Genomic DNA, 21,109 nt, shown 5'->3' on the forward strand with positions numbered 1-21,109 from the left:
GTCAGGAATAAGCTTTGAAAATAATGAGCTTCTCAAATAGGAATTAGTAATAGTAAATTTCCTCAGGTATCTCATGTATTTCAGCTCCTCAAATGGATCTACATCTGAAAGGTTGCCGAGGTTTGGATTCACTATGGTTAAATTAACCACATTGCTGCCATGTAGATCTCGTAGGATGTCTTGCAGTACTGTGTTTTTTTTACAGAAAGACATGTTCAAGGTCAGCTCTCGTAGTGAAGTCAGCTGAGATAAGGAACCAGCTTGATACTCTTCCATCTCAGCTCCAGAACCCAGATACAGCATCTCCAGGGGAGATGATCTCACAGAAGAGAAGTCTTTTTTCTTTATAGACACGACGATCGGACTTCCGAGAGACAGAGAGGACAGCCTGTGAAGGCTGCTATAGCTGGTTCCAAGGCTGTAAGAGGCATAGTAATTTTCTGATAGGTCCAAGATGCTCAGGGAAGGCAGACCACCCAGATCAGGCAGAACATTCAGCGCATTGGAGGACAGGTTGAGTATCTGGAGCCTGGGATTATCCTGAAAGGTCTGGGCTTGGATGGAGTTCAGATGGTTGTTGCTGAGGCTGAGGAAGTGGAGGTTACGCAGGTTGTGCAGGTCTCCTCTGTCTAAGGAGGTGATGTTGTTGAAGGAGAGATCCAGGGAGCATGTTTCTATCGGCAGGTTTCCGGGAACTCTAGTGAGGTTGCAGTGGGAAAGGTCAGCACTGGTCTTTCCGATGGCACCACACGACATCTCCAGATTTCTTTCCATCCCCTCTGATCTTAAATCTACAAGCAGCAGCAAGAGAGCAGTGAAGAAAGAAGTGGCAGTGCAGCCTCCCATGCTGATCGATAAACTGTAGCCTCACTGTAGGATGTTGTGCTTGTTTCTCTTTGTATCACCAAAACATGGAAACCGTGTTCACAGAGCATAAATCACAGATGGCGAAGCAAAGACACATGAGAGCAGTTTTGTGACTTCTACTGGTAACCCATAAAGGAAGCAATAAATAGATTTTTGTATAATCATTGACTTCACTACCTCTCCACTACCTGTATATGTTACACCACTGTTAACATTACCTCCACTGCCCTGAATGAGAATGCACCGGTCCACGTTCATCTTAGTTTTACATGAACAGGTACAGCATATTTGTATGTACTGTATGTATGTATATATGTTTTTGTCAAATAAGTACAGTATGCTTCCTTCACAATTAACTGCTTCTATACACCTTAGGCCACGCCCACCGTTTACAAACCAATGTGGGTAAGGAGCCCCATATCGAGGGGTTTCCTGCTTTACCTGCAGTACCTAATATTGTGTGAATGCAATGTTGTAATACTGCTGTTCTTAACCATCTGCAGTCCAACAGCATTCAACATGTTATCTGTAAAGGGACATGATAAGGCAAGGTGTTATCTATCCCCTACCAGTATACAAAGCAAATGACTAAATAATAATACAACCGTTTCATAGTCATAGGAAGAATGAGGAAAACTACATTTGAACCACAATATTTCTGCTTTTGCAGTTTCATAAAACTTAGTCAATAGTGTCATTTCTTATCTTCAAACATTCTCAAAACATACCAAGATTTACATACTAAAATAAAATGTTATTTCTCCCTAATAAACACACAAATCAAACACAGTCATCATGATGACTATAATCCTCTTTGTGCTTTATGGTATGTAGTATACATGTGAAGGTGTGGTGATCTAGCCTACAACAGTAATTACAAGCAAGCAAGACAACCACTGGAACATTGGTAGTATTTAAGTGAATTCCCATTCACTTAAATACTATTCATGGTGCTCCATACGGTATAAGTTTAGGCTTGATCAAGTGCCTTCAGGGACACATGCTATCCTGACTCAACCTTCTCCAATTGGTCATTGATGTCCATCCAAGTTCAGTAACCAGTGTGTGTCTGTGTCTTTCTCTGTGTGCATGTGCGTGTGTGAGCGTGTGGCAATTGATGTAAGTTCAAGGACAATAACCAGTGTGTGCGTGCGTGCGTGCGTGCGTGCGTGCGTGCGTGCGTGCGTGCGTGCGTGCGTGCGTGCGTGCGTGCGTGCGTGCGTGGATGCATTGGGTGACTGGTGGGTGCTCACTGTTTATTCTTGGAGTGGAATTTGTTCCATTGAATAATAAAGGCCAAACATATCCTGGCTCTTACAGTAATACCTCTAAGGCTATGGTGACAAAGGCATTGAAACACTGTACATAAATAACCCACCGTACATGATATTGTCTTGTTGTATATTTGAAGGTCCGTGTACATTTTTTGCCAATTGTTGATTGCTCCAAATAACTGCTGGCTGTTATTTGCAGTGTACCGTATGTATTCTCACCCTTTTGAGTAGATATGCTGAAAATGTACTATATAATATACTGTAACTGTTACCATAATTACATTATGTTGATTATCTACATGTATCTCACCAATGGAAATGTGAAATGCAACTTGCAACTCACTCAACGTTCACTCACTGGTATCTGGGGAAAAAGGTTGTTGATCCAACATACAGTCACTGTGTGAGAAAAGAATGAATGGAGTGGAATCAATACTTACACATTTTATTGCATTTCTATACATGATAGCACCTAAATATTCATATAAAAAAAACTCAAAAGACAAGCATTCTCTTGTGAAAGAGAGATCAGCTGCAGTATGCAGCAACAAGTTGACTGAACAAACATGGACACATTCTAACAGTGACTTCTGCTAAACATCCTGAATTAAGTTCCTTTGACTGGCTGGCCGACTCATATTCCATCTCTAATTCCCCGCCAAGGCAAACAACGTGTTCTCTTCTACTTATTGATTCTTCCTTTGTCATCCTGACTCCCTCTGTTCATGTTGACAGACTCTGTGAGGGTGTCTCATTACCCTAAAAGAAATGTGTCTATTGTGCACCGGCATCATGATCAAACATCTTCTTCCTGCCCTCCATGCCGGACATCGCCTCCACATTCTTACGCCAGTCAGTCACCTCCAGGGTCGCCTCCTGAACACCAGAAAAACCCACATTAAATTGAACAAAAAACATATTGCCGCATCTGGTAGAGTTGACCTTTTCATGTTGTTTAACTACTTAGCTAGCTGTGTGTCTACTCATGTGGGCATACAGTACCTCATTCTTGTCCTCCTTCTTGACAGACTTGAGATTAGCTTTGAGGTCCATGACGCCCTTGTGTTTGGAGCCCAGCAGAGCTCTCATCATCTCATCTGCAGACACCCTCACCTTCCTCAGGGCAGGCTTCTTGAACTTCCCTCCGAGGTCCTGTATTTTCAGCTTCAAATCACGGATCTATAAATGGATAAGATAACATACAATATTTCAAACTTCACTGTGGAAATAGGAAATTGGTCATTTTGGTGCTGAGGGATACGCCAATAGTCCACAAATAAGCTCAACATAAACATAGAATAGACAAAAAGGATTATGTACAGAACATTTTTGAAAAATTAATCCAGAATAATATGCACAATGAGTTTAAAACAAGCACAGGTCCGACAAGGATATGTTTATAGAAAAAAGAAAGGGTCTGGAGTGCTCCGAAGTGCTCTTTGGTAGGGGACTCAAAACGTACAACAAAGGGAAAAAGAACCAAGGCACTCTTGAAAAAGTTAAAAAGCCTTTATTCTGATGGCTACTTTATCATTGCAACTGAAGTGGATTAAAAACTGTGATGGGGATACAACCCACGTGTAGCGCCCCCCACGGCCTTCTTCAGGTGTTCTTCAGGATATGTTTATATAAATATACAGTATAATAAAATATAAATATCTGACTGAATATAAACCAAAAGAGGTGTAGAGTGAAGAATGTTGTATAGAATGTGCAAATAAATAGGAGAAAGTGGATCAGTGCTCTTTCATGAATATACAGTATATACTGTAAGTGCAGTAAGTGAAAAATATCTTCATCTGTGATTAAGCTTGAGATTTCACTAACATACATTTTAGTTTAGACTGACCAGATGTATTTATATGTGACAAAAATGTTTTAATGGAACGTTGTGGGATGGGGGTATTATATTATAGGCATACATCTTTGTTGTTCTTCACAACTTTGGCCTCACAGTCATAGCGATCCTCATCCACCGCGTCAATCTGGGCATGGAACTGCTTACACAGTTTCTAGGAGAGAAACACAAACCACAGCAACAGGAGCCCTTATAATGCATGAACAATCCACAATGTTGGTAAATGTCTGTGATTGACATACACACTGTACAATGAAACTTAACCGTGAGAGGGAACTATTTGGCTGCATACTCTATGAGGTTATATGAGGTTTTATCTCTTTGCTTGCTTGTACATCAACTTGTGTGGGGCTCTCACTTCCTCAGCTTCACTTCCTCTCAGTATAGTATGTGGTTTGTTTTTTGTTTGTGTCGCTCACTTGCAGCTCATCAACTTTCAGCCCAGACAGCTGCAGAGGTGGAAGCTTTTCTCCCAGGTAACGAACTTTGTTGTCGTCTCTCGTCGCCTTCTCTTCCTCCAGCTGCTCCATTGCGCGGGTGAGCATGAGGATCTGGGGAATGCAAAGGAGACATGGAGATACTGTAGGCCACAGAATAATTCAATTTGATACAAATGTATGTCTTGGTGGATTCCTTTTCCATTAATTTAAGGCTAACTGATACTTTGTTGTCGAAGTATAACTTTGCCTTTGGTGCTACTTGTTTCTCCCCCAATATGTACAGATTGACTGGACATAGTCTTTGTCTGTTGTATTATCTTGCCTTGCATCCCTATTGCACTAAATGCGTGGCCTTATCACACCCTGTCATGTGTACCAAATATACTTGTCCATTCCATCCAAGTATATAAATAAGTGTTGTGTTGACAGTGCCCTCACTATTGTCACCATGTCAAACCGTGAAAATGTCATAAACATTTACAGGCTACTTTCATGACTCATGAACCGTTGAACCGGTTCATGAGTCATGAAGTCATGACTCATGAACCGTTACAGGCTACTTTAGTTTGTACCTGCAGACTTTAAACAAAAGTCATAAACAGTTACAGCCTACTTTAAACGTTACTGTGTCTTTACCTTCAGTGAGACCTTGCGGGAGGATGAAATCTTGGATTTAGCCTAAAATGGTACAGAAGAATGAGATTAAACCAAAACCACACTGTTTACAGCTGTTGCCATTTGAACATAGAATACAATTTGTTTTAATATAATAGTTTACACTTGGTTTGAAATATTTTTAATAAATATTATGGAACTGCTGGCTGTTATTGGCAGTGGTTGTCTTTGCCATCTTTTTGTAAGTAACTGACATATTAGGAATTTGAAAATAGCAAAGCACATGGTTTTATCGTGAGTAGGGAACGATCAACTTAAATGCTCGCATTTGGCCACATAATTCAATTATATACGATATCTCACTTACATGTGAAAATAATATAATGTGAAAGTTATATTGACCGATAAAACTTTGTGAACTCAACAACGTAGAAACTCTCAAAGTTAACTTTACAGATATGATGTCTGTGTCTCTCAAAACATTAAATACAATATCATCTTATTGTAAACAAAAGTTTTTATTTATTTATCTGGTTACATTTATCAGCATTGTTTGATGCTGATTTAATATTCAATGAGCAAGTCAAGAAGACAGATTTTCCTTTCCAATCTCGTAATAAGCTGTATTTATCATTGTATTTTGTTTGTTTGGATCCTAGCAGAATTCTAAAGAAATAAATGACCATACCTAACGCTTCTCCAAACAGATTTAATCTCCAGCGTTTATATATTTTCAGTATAAGGGCTATAACACTTCAAATCACAATTGTAGACAATACAGCGGCTGTGATCAGTGAAGTGGGACAGCCAACAAAATCCATATGAACCCAATGAAAGGAAAACACTGCCAGTTATAACATTAGAATGAAAATGAATTAAGAGCGATTACACTACCTTGGGTTCTGACTTGGGGTGCATGGCCTTAATTGGCTGATCCTGAGCAGGGAGGAATAAAGAGAGAGGAAATGTAAGCTATAAAACACATCTAGGTTTGTATTTTCAGGCACCTTTCAGTCTGTCTACTAGATAATATTAAGAAGAACTCAAGACATGCATGTTAAAACTCACATCATCACTGTAGGACCATGAAGAGAAATTAGAGGAAAAAGAAAGAGGAAAGCGCAAAGGAAAATAAATCATCTTTAGAGATCAAAATCAAAACAATTAAATCAATGTGTGAAATTGTAAATACTAAAACATAATACTTACTCTGCCATTGTTGAACCTTTGAGAGAATTATCTGTTAACTACTGTAGGAAACAAAAAACAAGCATATAAACAAACAAAAGAGCAATGAAATTTGCTGGCAGGCAATACATTAACCCATAGTGCTGCAGTAATCGTTAAATTGATGCATTGAATGATGATAACAAATATAATACAGTATCTGACCTGAGTTGAGCTTCAGATGACCTTTTTACTGCTGTAGACTTTTTAACTGCCGTGGGTTTTTATATGGCTCATCTGACACCACCAGTCATCATAAATGATGCTGGTCACATGATATTCTGCTATTGCAGTGAAGGTTCAGATTAATACTGACAAGAATATCCCATTAACTAAGGCCACAGAACGAAATAGGTTTCAATCTATGAATAAAAAACATTTGTCTACTGAGCTAACTTCTTAGCATGTGTGTGTGTGTGTGTGTGTGTGTGTGTGTGTGTGTGTGTGTGTGTGTGTGTGTGTGTGTGTGTGTGTGTGTGTGTGTGTGCGTGCGTGCGTGCGTGCGTGCGTGTGTGTGTGCGTGTGTGAGAGAGAGACAAGGAGAGAGGGAGAGAGGGAGAGAGAGAGAGAGAGAGAGAGAGAGAGAGAGAGAGAGAGAGAGAGAGAGAGAGAGAGAGAGAGAGAGAGAGAGAGAGAGAGAGAGAGAGAGAGAGAGAGATTTTGGGGTGTCCCATAGCAGATGTCATTGTGCTATTTATTGAGTAACCTTTCTGGAGCTATGTCTGTCTTCCACACAATGCTCAAGTGCTGCCATTGTTAAACAGGAGCTGCTGCAGTGCTGTCTTTCCAGGCCTCTGCCAGTCAATGCACAGGGTTTAGGTGAGGTCTTACTTGTTTTGCAATCATTTTATGCCAAATCCACAAGAAAAGTTATAACAAACACAAAGCTTAAAGGAGAAGATCCCTTAAGCTTGGTGTTTGATTGTTGTTTAATTTAATTATAGCCTATAACTACTAGCCTATACATAATAAAGCCTAAATAGCCTATAACTACTGAGATATTATTACTGAATGACATGGTCAAGAGTTCCAAAGACAATTTTTTGCTACCTGTATCCTGGCTATTTTACTCAAACATATTTATATATTTGCATGGGGATGTGTATAATATGTTTATTCATTTGCATTGAACGTGTGTATGAAATATCATAGCCTTTCTAGTGGTGACAGGATGACCAGTCTGACCCTTAGGTATATATAGGTCAGGCCATCTCCCATTCAGGTAACCGAACAATTCCATTATTATATAGCAACTCATAGGCTCTTTTCACATCATATATTTGTACATATCTGTAAAAGGATGAAACACAAAAAAGCTTGAGAGCTTATTTCCATTGTTTCAAATGTGTGTGTAAAGTCACCAAAACTGCCCCTTTTCGCCTTAAGAATATTGCCTGCCTCCGGCCCTCAATGATATTCTCAGCTGCCGAAACACTCATTCACGCCTTTATCACATCCCGGCTTGACTACTGTAACAGTATCCTCAACTGCACCACATCCAAAGTGCTCAATAAACTCCAATACGTTCAAAACTCAGCTGCACGCCTGCTCACCAGTGCCCGCTCCAGAGACCATATTACACCTGTCCTCCATGACCTAGACTGGCTTCCAGTTAAACAAAGAATTCACTACAAAATCCTGTGTACCACTTTCAAGGCACTCAATAATCTGCTACCCCTACCTCTCTGATCTTCTCGAACATTACGTCCCCTCCCGTTCCCTCAGGTCCAGTGAAGCCAACCTCCTGGAGGTCTCTTAGGCCAAGTACCATACCTGGGGGGACAGGGCCACCTTCCTCTGGAATGCAGTCCCCAACCTAAAGACGTGGACGCCCCCTCCCTCCCTTCCTTCAAAACCACACTCAAAACCCACCTCTTCAGGATAGCCTTTCCCAGCTGAGGCCGAGTTAAAATGTACCCCCCCCAACCCATGCTTAGCCTTTCATCATTTTTAATCTAGCACTTTTCTCTTTTTTTTTACTACTACTTTTTCTTAATAAAGTTGGTTCCTTTTCTTTTATGCAAAGCGACTTTGGATACTTAGAAAAGCACTACATAAATCTGAACTAGTATTATTATTATTTATAAAAGCTACAAATTGCACTTTTTGTTTGACCTTTTGATTGAGAACGTTTAGTACCATACTCTCTCCAGCATCTTCCTTGGCTGTAATTTCAAAATACTCTCACTCTGAACCCAGGGGATTTCTTAGTTTTGCATTGATTGGACCCAAAGAGTATTGACTCTATTTTGCCAAGTTGAAAGAAAATTTACTATGAACTTTGAAGGTGTGAACCTCCTTTGACCTGCTGTATTTCTCAGAGAGCGATGACACTTTTAGTAGGCTGGCTTTCATAAACAAAACTGTAGTTTTTTTTTCCACAGAGTTGCACTCGGCTCGAGACAGGATGCAACTGATCTTCTTTCATTAATCTGTAACCATTCATTTTAGGATCAACAACCCCTCCCCCCCTCAACCCCCCCTCTTGTCCTTCTATACAAGTGTTTACAAATTCCAGAGTATCAGAAAGACTAGAACTGGGATGGGGTCATTACTTAATTTAGGCAATACTCTGTAGCATTTGAAGAAGGTAAAAGGCCTCGATGGGAAATTACAACACAATAGTGTTAATGTTTTAACCTTCAGACAGAATGGAAAATTGTTACACATGGCCACTCAAAAGCGGAGCCTATAACCTTGATTGATGTCAGTTCCAGGGAGGCTATGAATATTTGTGTTCATAGGTATGCACTCCCCAAAATACCAGCCTATCATCTCACTTTCTCCCCTGGGACAAAGGAGCAGGTGACAATCTCTGGGCTCAGTCATTTTAATTCACACAAATCCACCTGGCAGAAGAGGGCTCAGCAGGGGTTATATTTGAGGAGAAATGTCTTTCTCACACCATACCTTGCAGCATTGTCTGCAAATACTGCATATTTTCCATATGGTCTTTGTTCATAGGCCTATGTGCCTTTATTTCATCTCACTCACAGTAGGCCTATACATTCATATGACATCTCCCTTTCTTGGATTTAATCCTTTTAGCATGCTTTTGTATTGAACTGTAGCCTACTTTCTGTGCTTTTTTTGCAAACCGTTAATAAAGTATTCAATGAATCAATCAATCAATCAATCAAATCAAACCCCTATGTCCAGGTGACGATGCGCATGCCCGACCCATCCACACCGGGAGAGAGGGGGGGGTCCATTCATCGGGAGCGGTAGAGTCGAGATCCCATCGCTTGGAGGGATTTCCGCGCTGTGATTGGCCAACTGATTGCCATGACAGGAAACCACGGCTACTTGACAACCCAACTATAGCCAATTACGTCGCCCGCAACGAATTCGGACTATGGGATCTAAACTGACTTGCATCACGAGCCATTACTAAGCTAACAACTAGCCGTTGGACTGTGTCTGTATGATGTGCCATCAACCCAGTACCTAAACGTGTCATAAATTAGCTGGTCAGTTTGTAATGTATGTTAGCTGTGCAGCGCAGCCGTAACAGTACTTTAAAGGTAGCAGGCATTGGCTGTACATAATAACAGGCTGTATTATTTATTTAATTGTCTAATTTTGGGGCACATTCCCGTCTTGTGTTATGGGGAGAGACTGGGAGGACAGACGGCCGTGCTGTCAGCCATGTCCGACTGAAAGAAGCTCCCTGACGGATGACTTGTGACTTTTAACAGCAGCGGTAAGGATAAGGATGGAAGTGGATGCAGCAGCAGTTACTTATTGAGCAAGTTGTTGTGCCAAGACCAGTTAACTATTAGCCTCATTTGAGAAATATGAAAACATGGCCGTTCAGGGTATGAGACACACAGTCGGACACTGACTGCAATGCAGTGTAATGAGCTTTTCCTGCTAGCAGAGCCATGTGTTGCTAACATTAGCCTCTCCACTAAACTCTGACTGACAGCCTCTGTCATGTTTACAAGCTGACGTTAACTGTCCACTTACTTCCTAGAGCCGATTAGCTATTTCAGTTGCTCACCTAATGCTAACCTTAAGACCAGAAATGAGCCCCACCCCCACCCACCACCCACAACTGTTTACTGTACACATATGTTTTATTGCTACTAGTGTTGATGATGTCTGGTATATTATTGTATATTATTGTCTTTAAATGTCTCTATGAATTGAATACACAGGACCACAGTGGAAATAAGCCCCCAGGCCTTTTTGTGTTATCTTTTTGTGTTATCCTTTTAGCACCATTGTATAATCGTACCACTGTACTATTTGCAAACTGTTAAATAACGTATTCAATCAATCAATCAATCAATCAAGCTAGTTGTTCAGATGGGGTGAAGTGGCTCTCTCTCTCTCTCTCTGTGTCTAATGAACGTCCTGATTTGACCACAGCCCTCCATTCTGTCAACAGCATATATTGTAACCTATAACCAAGTGCCCCTGGCTGTTGATGTTAGTCTCTGGCTAACCAGCTGCAATACTTGTCATGCTGTCATATAACATACTGATGCATTATGTGTTTTTACAGATCAACTTAAAATTGAATCATGCCAGGAAAGTTGAAGGCGAAAATTGTGGCAGGGCGCCACTTGCCTGTAATGGACAGAGCCAGTGACCTCACTGATGCCTTTGTAGAGGTGAGGTTAATAAAATGTGTATTACTAGAAGAAATGGTTGCTTTGTTGTTTCAATGAAACCACATTCACAGCATGCAGTCTTCTGTTGCTATTAATGATTGTAGTGAGATCTTAAACACTTGAATTGTATCTTCCAGGTCAAGTTTGGAAACGTAACGTTTAAAACAGACGTTTATCCCAAGTCCCTCAACCCACAGTGGAACTCCGAGTGGTTTAAATTTGAGGTAAACTTGTCTTGAGCAGTGCTCTGCCTACGAGGTGCTTGTGATATAACATGATTGAAGCTTGTTGCTTTATTACTATATCAGATCACACTGTGAGTGAATAACGTGCTATAGCACTCCCTCCCTGCACTTGTCTCACATTCTTATATTCACCGCTCCCCCTGCGCTGCCTTCCCTAGGTTGACGATGAAGACCTGCAGGATGAACCGTTGCAGATCACTGTGTTGGACCATGACACCTACAGCGCCAACGATGCCATAGGGAAGGTGTACATCGACATTGACCCGCTGTTGTGCAGTGAGGCTGCCTCAGTCATCTCAGGCTGGTTCCCCATCTATGACACCATCCACGGTACAAGAACCAACCAATCTGACCGCTGTTATCTATAGCAGTGGTTCTCAACCTGTGGGTCGGGACCTGATTTTGGACTTATAAGACCCTTTTTGATACCTAAAAAAGAAAGGAAGAAAAGAGAAAAGGCTATTACTGCATCAAAAGTAATTAGTAATAAACTATACTATGAAAACTGGTCAAACATTGGCCAAATTGTCAATATAAGATCGAGGAAAACATTGTGAAAATCTACACGCTATTTTCACAATATTTATCTGTGGAACCGAGTCAAACTAAATGTAATACCTCAACTCCTACGTTCCAAATATGATTATTTTGGGGGGTCACGGCCTGAAAAGGTTGAGAACCACTGATCTATAGCCATCACCATCATCTGTCGGTTACTGATTATGAACGCGGCTTCCTGTCTCATTTGCTGCCAGGTATCCGAGGGGAGATCAACGTACTGGTGAAAGTGGACCTTTTCAATGACTTGAACCGTTTCCGCCAGTCCTCCTGTGGGGTCAAGTTCTTTTGCAGTGAGTCAGACACTCCTTTCCGTACATACTGTAACTACTACGACAGTGTTTGTAAAATAATCATGAGCTGTAATGTCACATGTGCACTAAGCACATTGACAGGGCATTGTGCATTTAAACAGAGTGGCAAATTAACACTTAACTATATAGCCACAAGGCAAATGTGATTTGATGTTCATGGCATTTGTGTCACTGTTTTATATTAGCTACATGTGTTCCGCGCTGCTACCGGGTAGCGCTGGTCCATGGGTTTGTGGAGGAGCTGGTGGTGAATGAGGATCCAGAGTACCAGTGGATCGACCGCATCCGAACGCCCCGTGCTTCCAACGAGGCCCGCCAGAGACTCATCTCTCTCATGTCTGGTAGGACCTCTCAGCAAATAACACAGAAAAGGCAGGGTCTGATCTCTGTGACATTCAGTACTGCAGTGCATTGGTTCTGAGCATCTCTGTAACATGTTATTCAAAAGACTGGCTTCAATAAAACAAGACCTTAAAGGTGCAGTAAGTGATATTTCTTTTGTTAAAACAAGTGTTGCTCTATATTCTGATGGCAATCATTGCTATAGAGTGTTTGCTCAGTAACGGGGCTCTCCCTGTCTCTTCAGCTCTTAACAGAAAATGCATTTTCAGGTCAGGAACTCAGGATACCAATTTTATCCAATCAGGAGACACTCTGCATTAGATCGTGACCAGGCCTTTCCTTGGAGATGAGAAAAGGCTGGGAACGAGGCTACTAGAAAATTTAAGCTGCTAAATCGGTACTATTTCCTGTTTTATTGAAATTGGCAACCCACCAGAAAATGTATTTTCGGTTTATTAAAAAACTGGAGAGATATGTTATTGAACAAATGCTCTATATAGTATTGATTACTATCTGAATATAGAGCTTTAACAAAACATGTTTTGTTCTAACCTAAAAAATATCACCTGCACTACCTTTTTAAAATGGAGGTAGACATTGGAATTATGTAATTATAATAATAATATATCAGATTTATATAGCACTTTTCTAAGTAATCAAATTCGCTTTACATTGAGGAGAGAGAAGAAAAAAAAACACAATAAAACAAGTTGTCTAAGAGTAAAACCTGTAAAAAAAACAACAACAATAAACCAGTAGAACAAAGGGGAAAGCAATTTTGAAGAGGTGGGTTTTGAAGGATGGTCCTGGAGACTCACTGCCCTGGAGGTTGGTGTCAGTATACCTGAGGGAGTGGTAAGGGACAAGAGGGTGGAGGAGGTCAGAGAACGAGGGGGAGCCAGGTTGTTGAGTTGAGTGTCTTGTAGGTGGTGAGCAGTCGGCTCTGTCTTGCATTTCATCCAGTTATGACATTGGGCTAACAAAACTTTGTATGGCTAGATTGGCTACAGCAGAGGGGTCTCGTTGTAGAGAGTGGAGGGCCCGGACGGCTGGCGTAGCAGTCCGGGCACCGAGACTGCTAATGCCGATCCCGACGACCTTTGCTGCATGTTACTCCCTATCTCTCTCTCCCCATTTCCTGTGAGTCTACTCTATACTATCAAATAAAAGCAGAAAAAAATAATAATCCATATTATCCAAATAATAATAAATATATAGAGAGTGGAGGGAGAGAGCGTGCGCCATGGAGAACGGTCCGTAATGATGCAGCATTTCCGTCCAGCATTCACGTTGGCCGATTTTATTAATAAGTGTGGTCTGTGGTCTAGTGAAAAGTATTCCAAAGGTTTATGACAGGTTTCCGCTAGACAGAGGAAGTTAAGGTTATTGCATATTTGAGACATTCGGTGGATGTATCTGGGTTGACAGTCAACATTCCATGTTTGTGATGCAAGGTGGAATAATAATGTTATTGTTGAGATTGAGAAGTTGTGAAGCGAAGTATTTTTCAGGGACATGCCGTCCGGGATGGATGGTGGTGAGGAAGACATTATATGGCTGCTTTACCTGCTTATATCTAACCTTTATATTTTACCATCACTTATAATGCTTCTACAATACATAATGCTTCTACAATACATTATGATATTTGACAGTTTGTACTAAGAGCCTAGATGTCCCCACTAGGCACAATAGCTATTGTTTTGGTACAGCCTATCTTGTTTTGGTTCAGTTTGTCCTTGAAGCAGCTACAGTATAACTATGATGTCTGCCCTGTGCTTGAGGCAGAACTACCGTACCACTGACATGAGTGTTAATGTACTTCTGACCATGATATCATGTACATAAAGCATAATCATCACCACCTAGAATATTGTCTCGACTCCTGGCTATGTGCCTCATCGATTGCTGATTGATCCAGAATTCCACGACAGTGGCCTGGAGTCGTTAGCTGGTGGCCGCACACTTGTGGACCAGAGATGGAATGATAGACACGAGTCACACGACAGAATAATCCACACCATGGCAGTTCAATGTAGTGAGGAACATTGTTGGAGGAGCTACAGCCTGTAGCTTACAAGAGTACTCCTTGTATGTAGCGCGTTACTATCGCTGCCTGAGCTGTGGCTAGTTGGATAACAGCCAGCTGTTGGGGTAGCGTTCCCAGCCAATGAGGGCTAACTGCACGGGGACAGTTGAAGGGCTGGCAGGGTAGTACAGACCCTCAGCCCAGACTTATGGATGTTTTGAGAAAACAAGACAATATTAAGAAGATTGAAAAGCTGTCATGTTTTGTCATTAACTCTTTACCTGCCATTGACGAGATTTCTCGTTTTTCTCCGCATGGCTCAGCCAGCCGTCGACGAGATTGACGAGATTTTTGAAAAAATTAAAAATTATTATTATTATTATTATTATTTTTTTCTCAATTTTTTGTTTGTTTTAATCACAAAGGAAGCAGGAGATAACGCGATGCGAAGATTTTCTGCTCCATTCACTTCAATGTTAAAAAATAAACTGAGACAAAATTCACAGTTTACCTATTTTTGCAATGTTATTCTCTGGCAGGGAAGGGGGGTAGATGTGTAAATACTCTGGCAGTTAAAGAGTTAAGGTGTGAACCATTTATAAGGCATTTTGTCCACTTTGACTGCAACATTGCATCATAGGGGAGCTGCAGAGGAAGATCGGTGTGAAGGTGCTAGAGATGGGCGGAAACGCAGTGGTGGGCTACCTGCAGTGCTTCGACCTGGAGGGAGAGTCTGGCATAGTGGTCCGGGCCATAGGTACCGCCTGCACACTGGACAAACTCAGCTCGGGGACTGCCCCCAACAGCGCCCCCAACAGCAACACACACATGCATCCTAACACAGCACCCGCATCCAACGCCTGTAATTCTCCCTCTAAGGACGGCAAGGAGTGAGTATGATCCAGCAACACCAAGGCATGGGCCATTGCATCTTATGTGTGTTTGAGTAGCATTGATGTATGAGAATGTGTGTGTGTATACTGTATATATATGTATGTGTATCTATTCCTTGCAGTAAGTCCTGTGTGTGTGTCTCAGTATCTTTGATATCTGCGATGGATCTGCATGTCCACCGTGTTACATTACGCAACTAACAGCACACACGTCTGTATCCTGAGACACACACATGTACACACACAGACATAGCCCTCCCCACCTCCGAGCCTCCCCGTCCCTGTCTGCCTCTCTCTCTCTGATTGCTCTTGCATGGCTCTCTGCTCTGCATGTTAAAACACTGTGCGCTTTAGTTAATATTTTAGTTGTCTTTTGCCTTTGAGCTTTCTTCCGTCTGTCAAACTCTTTCTAGTCACTCTGGGTTGTGAGTGTGATTATTCGATACAGGTTAGTTTTTGTGAACTTAGCCCAGCTAACGTAGGTCAAACTAGAGGTGCCCAGGGCATGTGCGCCTCTGCAGAGCTTAGTTCGAATGATTGTGCATCAACGTGTTTGAGATGGCGTGCATGAGTCAGAGACAGGAGTTCTTCAGCCGAGAGCTGCTGTGCATGAGTTTCTTGTTATGAATGGCTTTGATTCAACTAACAGCCGAGGCAGTTATGTAAATGGACATGCTGTATCTTTTCGTCTTCTTTTCTACTTTGTTGCAAAGTGCGGTGTGTTGTGTTGTGATGTGTGTCTGTGTGTGTGTTTCTCTCTTCCTCTCCGGCTCTGCTGCGTTTGGATTGGTTCGTTTCTTGCTACCCGTGTCCCAATTTGGTACTCTCTCTCCTCCCCTCGGCGTGCTGATTGGCCCAGGTCCCCCCTGGCCCACGGATGTCGCTCTACCCACAACAGCCCTGTGCACTCAGCCTGCAGCGCCCAGAGGCTGTCCCAGAACTTCTCTGTCTCTGTTCCCACTCTCATCTTCACTGGTATGCAGAGACAGGGAAGGGTAACGGTTTAGCCAGCGAAGGATGTAGTCAGAGGAACCAGGAGAGCAGTCTAAAATATTGACACTGGGTATTGACAGACACAGGCGTGCAGTAGAAACACAGAGATCTCGTAGAAACGTTTTGTGACACAGAAGAGAAATGGGCTCTTGTCCGGACTTAGCGCAAGTGTGAGTTATTAAAAAGGCATGGACCCACAACCCACCCCCCCCACCCCCCAACCTACCCATTACTCCCAGAGTGATGATACAAGCCCCACATGCCCCAGCCTCTACTATTTCAGCGGGTTCTCCTGTACTGTGTGTAAATTAGACACTTAACTCAGACCCCCCGTGGTAGAGCTGCATTTTCCGGTGGTTGCTTGAAGGACAGGAGAGGGGGCTTTTGCCCTAAAGAAGGGCCTGTGATATCCATATGGCCACAGTGGCCTGGCCTGGCTTCACCCTACTGGGACACATGCTTCTGTTCATCCTCCTCTTGTGTTCACTGACCCACCCCTTCCGGAAGTTGTGCCCCGTTTCTTGTGCTTTCTTTGTGTTTTTGCCACAATGCTTTTTGGTCTCGTGTTTTGATTTGTTACCTTGGTTATGTCTGTGTTTGTGTTTCTGTGTTCAGTACATTTTTGTCTTTATGTTTTTACTTCATACAGTTGCCTTTTTGTTCTGCAGCCCAGCCAACCGTAGCACCTCAAACACATGTCGGATACGGCAAACAAGTCACACACACCCTAAAACTACATACCTCACACACACACACCCAGAGGGCGAGGTGCTGGTGACTGACGTGTGCATGTGTATATGTATATATGTGTGTGTTCTCCCTGGCAGGCCGGTGTTCAGTGAGGACCTACCCTCGTCCTCTGGCCCCCCCACCCCTTTCAGAGCCCTCCCCACCTCCTCCTCCCCTCCCCCCTTCTCTCCCTCCAAGCCATGCAGCCGCCAGTCCTCCTCATCAGACACTGACCTCAGTCTGACGCCCAAGACGGGTAAGATGCCCACCCCCACATCCATCATCCCTTCCAACCACACACCTTGTTACCAAATCTCACTGTGGTGCTCCCTGGTTGTGGTTGTCAAACCTATGATTTCGAGTTTCATCAGTTGTTTTTATCTTTCACCCTTTGAAGTATTTTTGTTTGTTTTTCATGTGGTGCGTATGTGCTCCAGCCCCCCATTTCGTCAGCGGCCTCATGTGTCTTCATCAGAGCTACATTGGCTTTTGTTTGGCCCAACACCATTGCATACAAACGCTCGTGTATTACTACGCTCTAGTTGCTAGGGCCGTTCTCGTTTAACCTGCACGCTGGTGGGACGCGTACATGTCATATCAGTGAGTCGTGCAAGAGACATGCTCTTGCAACCCCCAGTCTAGGCTAAAATGCTTACATTTTTTAATTGGCAGAGAGGGAAGCAAAAACATTAAACACAACCGGAGTGGCAGTGAATCAGAAGAAATGCTTCTACTGCTATCAGGCAACGCAAATAATTATGTGATATTCTTATTGTATTACCTGGAAACAGTATACCCCCAAAACTAGCAAATTGTGTACAGTCGCTGTAGTAAGAAGACACACTGGGTCTGTAATGGTTTATTCCCCCCACACCTCAGTTGGCCCCTTTTAGAAGCACTGTGTCCCAAGAGGGCCCATTGTCAATCTGTCACTTCATCATTAGCATCACTTAAGGTTAATGATTGGAGAAAGGTGCGCTTGCTCAAACTCTGTCCCCAAGGACAACATGTCAACAACACATTAACCCAGTTCAGCCTCAAATGCCAATACAGTGCCTACTGATTTAAGGACCCCCACACACACACACACACACACACACACACACACACACACACACACACACACACACACACACACACACACACACACACACACACACACACACACACACACACACACACACACACACACCTTTTATCTACCACCATCATTTCCAGAAGGCATCCAGCAGCCCTGACTCCCCCTCTTTTGTTCTGCTTCCGTAATGTTTTTCTTCCTTGTGAACTTGTGACTCTGTTTTCCCCTTTCTCCGTTTCTTCCTTCGCTCTTGCTTTTCATCTCTCCTTTCCATTCTATTCTATAATTTCCTCTGCTTATTATCTCCTGTGTCCTTTCTCATCTTCTATCCTCTCTGTACTTTGACTTCTTTCTTTTTTTTCCTATCCCCACCTCACAATTCCTCTCCCTTTTGTACTCTCCTCTCATTTCCTTTTCTCTCCTTTGCTCAACCTTCCATCAGTCTCTTTGCTGAGAAAGAGCGTGTCCTTCAGTGAGGACCTGCAGCTGGCATCCTCCGGTACAGTAGGACCGCTGTGTGCGTCAAGCCCATCACTACCAACTGGCATTTTTAAAAGAGTCCCTTGTTGCAGTGCAATAATCAATACCTCTAACGAGGAGGGTGGCTGAAAAAGAGGATTAATAATGAGGATTTGCAACCTTTTGCACTTTACTGGTGTCCCCTCTATGATTAGCGACTCTAACACGATCCAACTGCCCTGTCGCCCTGCCCCTGACGTGAATCTATACTACAAACAACTGACCTGAAATCCTACTGACACATCTCTACTCCCAGCATGATGTGGTTGGATGCATTTTGTTAGGCACGGCCAGATCTTAGGCATATTTATACTATGTCTTTAGGCAGTGTAGAAGAATGCAGGAAAGGTTAGACTAGTCCGTAGACAAAGATATTGGCACAAGTATAGGAACACTAACATCAACGACCTTTACACGCATGCATATATAAAAGACTTCCTGTAGGCTGTGTGTCATAGTCAGCTGTGCTTTGTGTGTGAGGTGATTGAAGTGGCTCTCTTGTGTGATCAGGAATGGGAAGTGGGGGCAGTGCTGGGAAGGAGGCTGGGCCTCTGAAGACGCTCCTCAGACAACAGACGCAGACGGCTCTGGAGCAGAGGGTATGACTGACACACACACACACACACACACACACACACACACACACACACACACACACACACACACACACACACACACACACACACACACACACACACACACACAGGGAGTGATGATTCCCACCATGACATTTCCTTAATCATAAATTGGATTATCATGATATGATACACAGTTATCCACAGAATCAAGCACAACTACTTAAGACAAAATAACGTAACCATTCTGTGCTCAACTGCAAACTCACTAACAGGTTTGAAATGCTTACATGGACAGAGAGTGTGCGACTGTGCGTGGGCGCATGTGTGTGCATCTCTAAGAGCGAATAATCCCTATTTTTCTGTCCTCTCAATCACTCGTGCTACTCAGGGAGCGTCCTCCTCTGGTTTGTTATTAAACACTGGGGTATGTCTCGGCAGACACACACTGCTGTGAAATTCTCTGATTCTCTCTCTCTTGCCACGTCTCCCCCTTACATCTTCACCAGCTGACAGCCACACACAGTCACGGTCAACTCCTCAGCCCTCCCTCCTTCCCCGGGTGTTTTGTAGATCCAAGATGGGCGTGGGGGTCGAGCAACATGGCAACACGTAACCTTTGCTTCCTGGTTGCTTAGCGCCCACCTCACTCCAAAAGATCCACAAAACTTTTAATTGGGGTGGTTGGGAGTTAGAAGTTGGTCCCCTCAGCTTGGGAGGGGTGTAAGTGTGTGTGTTGTGTATGCTTTTGTTGAATGCCTACCTCTACTTGACCAGACATAATGTAACTCTGATTTGGGTGCCTCCCTGTCAACAATGCTTACCAGCACGCTCATCATTTCACCATTGTCTTTTCTCCCCAAGTCTAACAAACAGAGTAGCTATAGGCTTCCTGGCACAAATGGTAACTCTGGAGAGAATGGAGGACTACTGTAGTTCTACCTTCTCTCAACCTGCTTGATCCAGGCAGTTCATCATACTATACATCCATACACTTGCATGGCTGAAAAACACAAACCAGTTATTCCTCAGACACCTCTCTGGTTCTTTGCAGTCCTAGATGTTTTTAACTTGGAGTGCATAGAAACACATCTCGGGCCTCATTCATAAAAATGGATTTATGCTTAAACTTGATGTTAAGATGATTCCCCATGATACACTTATGCCTGATTCATGCAAAATACTTAAAGAGGCAGTGCCACGATTTCTTTACTTTTCGGTTTTGAATGGGTCTATGGAGTTGACATTATTCGTATATAAAGTTAACATTACAACCGGTGTGGATAAAATGTGCAAAGATCTCTTCCCTGTGTATTTTTGTTTGCGTTATGTATGCTGCGAGCTTCTCTGTTAAACGGGCAAACAGAAACAGACTGGACTTGTGACGCAACCAAGGCCATATACCTCCCATCACATTATTATTAATATAAAATGACATCATTCAAAAGAACTTATTGTCGTGTTTCGCCTGATGTGAATGTGCCTCAACAACCAGTAAATGAAGAGAATGAGGAACGTCTTGATAGTCTGCGTAATCAATGCATGCAAAACGCTATTTGTTGTAGCTCATGTCAGCATTGTTGTTGTGGAGCCATCTTTATTAACATAAGTGTTTAAAAGGATTTCTATTGCTCGCTCCTGAACAGTTGATGAGCAAGTTGAGCATGCATGGCCACATGTATGATGAGCACCATATTCTGAATTTATACTTCGACATACAACGTGAACACTATGTGTTACACTATGGGCCACATGGCTCGGCAAGAATTACTTACTTTACTTGTATAAATGTATAAAAAACGTGTATAAATCAGGCTTAATGCTTTGGTGAGTCTACAAATCAACTTCAACTTAGGTGCATTGTTACATCACAAGTTTACACGCGTAAAGTGTAGGTGATAATCACAGAGAATAGGGGAAAAAAGGAAAATGTC

General features: G+C 42.6%; 2 protein-coding genes across 8 annotated transcripts in view; one reads left to right on the forward strand and one right to left on the reverse strand.

Annotated features, from left to right (window-relative positions):
* Positions 1 to 2,615: 2,615 nt before the first annotated feature.
* Positions 2,616 to 5,991, reverse strand: tnni1c (troponin I, skeletal, slow c). Its single transcript, XM_084059804.1, has 6 exons — positions 5,949 to 5,991; positions 5,076 to 5,117; positions 4,419 to 4,550; positions 4,064 to 4,153; positions 3,144 to 3,320; positions 2,616 to 3,017 (listed from the first exon to the last, which is right to left on the reverse strand). The coding sequence occupies exons 1-6, from the start codon at positions 5,970 to 5,972 to the stop codon at positions 2,916 to 2,918; spliced, it is 567 nt and encodes a 188-aa protein (XP_083915930.1). The 5' UTR covers positions 5,973 to 5,991; the 3' UTR covers positions 2,616 to 2,915.
* A 3,683-nt stretch (positions 5,992 to 9,674) lies between these two features.
* c2cd5 (C2 calcium dependent domain containing 5) overlaps positions 9,675 to 21,109 on the forward strand; it is a 32,246-nt gene continuing 20,811 nt past the window's right edge. For all 7 annotated transcript variants that reach the window (XM_084060651.1, XM_084060652.1, XM_084060653.1 and 4 more), the window contains exons 1-9: positions 9,675 to 9,984; positions 10,792 to 10,900; positions 11,038 to 11,124; positions 11,304 to 11,475; positions 11,901 to 11,996; positions 12,203 to 12,358; positions 15,029 to 15,278; positions 17,102 to 17,259; positions 19,111 to 19,199. In XM_084060651.1, coding sequence (XP_083916777.1) covers positions 10,811 to 10,900; positions 11,038 to 11,124; positions 11,304 to 11,475; positions 11,901 to 11,996; positions 12,203 to 12,358; positions 15,029 to 15,278; positions 17,102 to 17,259; positions 19,111 to 19,199 — 1,098 coding nt within the window. In that variant the 5' untranslated portion in view covers positions 9,675 to 9,984; positions 10,792 to 10,810. The remainder of the gene's footprint in view (positions 9,985 to 10,791; positions 10,901 to 11,037; positions 11,125 to 11,303; positions 11,476 to 11,900; positions 11,997 to 12,202; positions 12,359 to 15,028; positions 15,279 to 17,101; positions 17,260 to 19,110; positions 19,200 to 21,109) is intronic.

Source organism: Gymnoscopelus microlampas (assembly GCF_963454915.1).
Source record: "Gymnoscopelus microlampas genome assembly, chromosome: 6".
Lineage (NCBI taxonomy): Eukaryota > Metazoa > Chordata > Actinopteri > Myctophiformes > Myctophidae > Gymnoscopelus > Gymnoscopelus microlampas.

Bases quoted from the DNA above. Each gene is read 5' to 3' on its own strand.
- tnni1c (XM_084059804.1), bottom strand. From the start codon at position 5,972: ATGCACCCCAAGTCAGAACCCAAG. The intron at 4,551-5,075 runs GTAAAGACACAG...TGCATTCCCCAG, and splicing joins CCCGCAAGGTCTCACTGAAG to ATCCTCATGCTCACCCGCGC. The intron at 3,018-3,143 runs GTACTGTATGCC...TCTGGTGTTCAG, and splicing joins AGAAGGAGGACAAGAATGAG to GAGGCGACCCTGGAGGTGAC.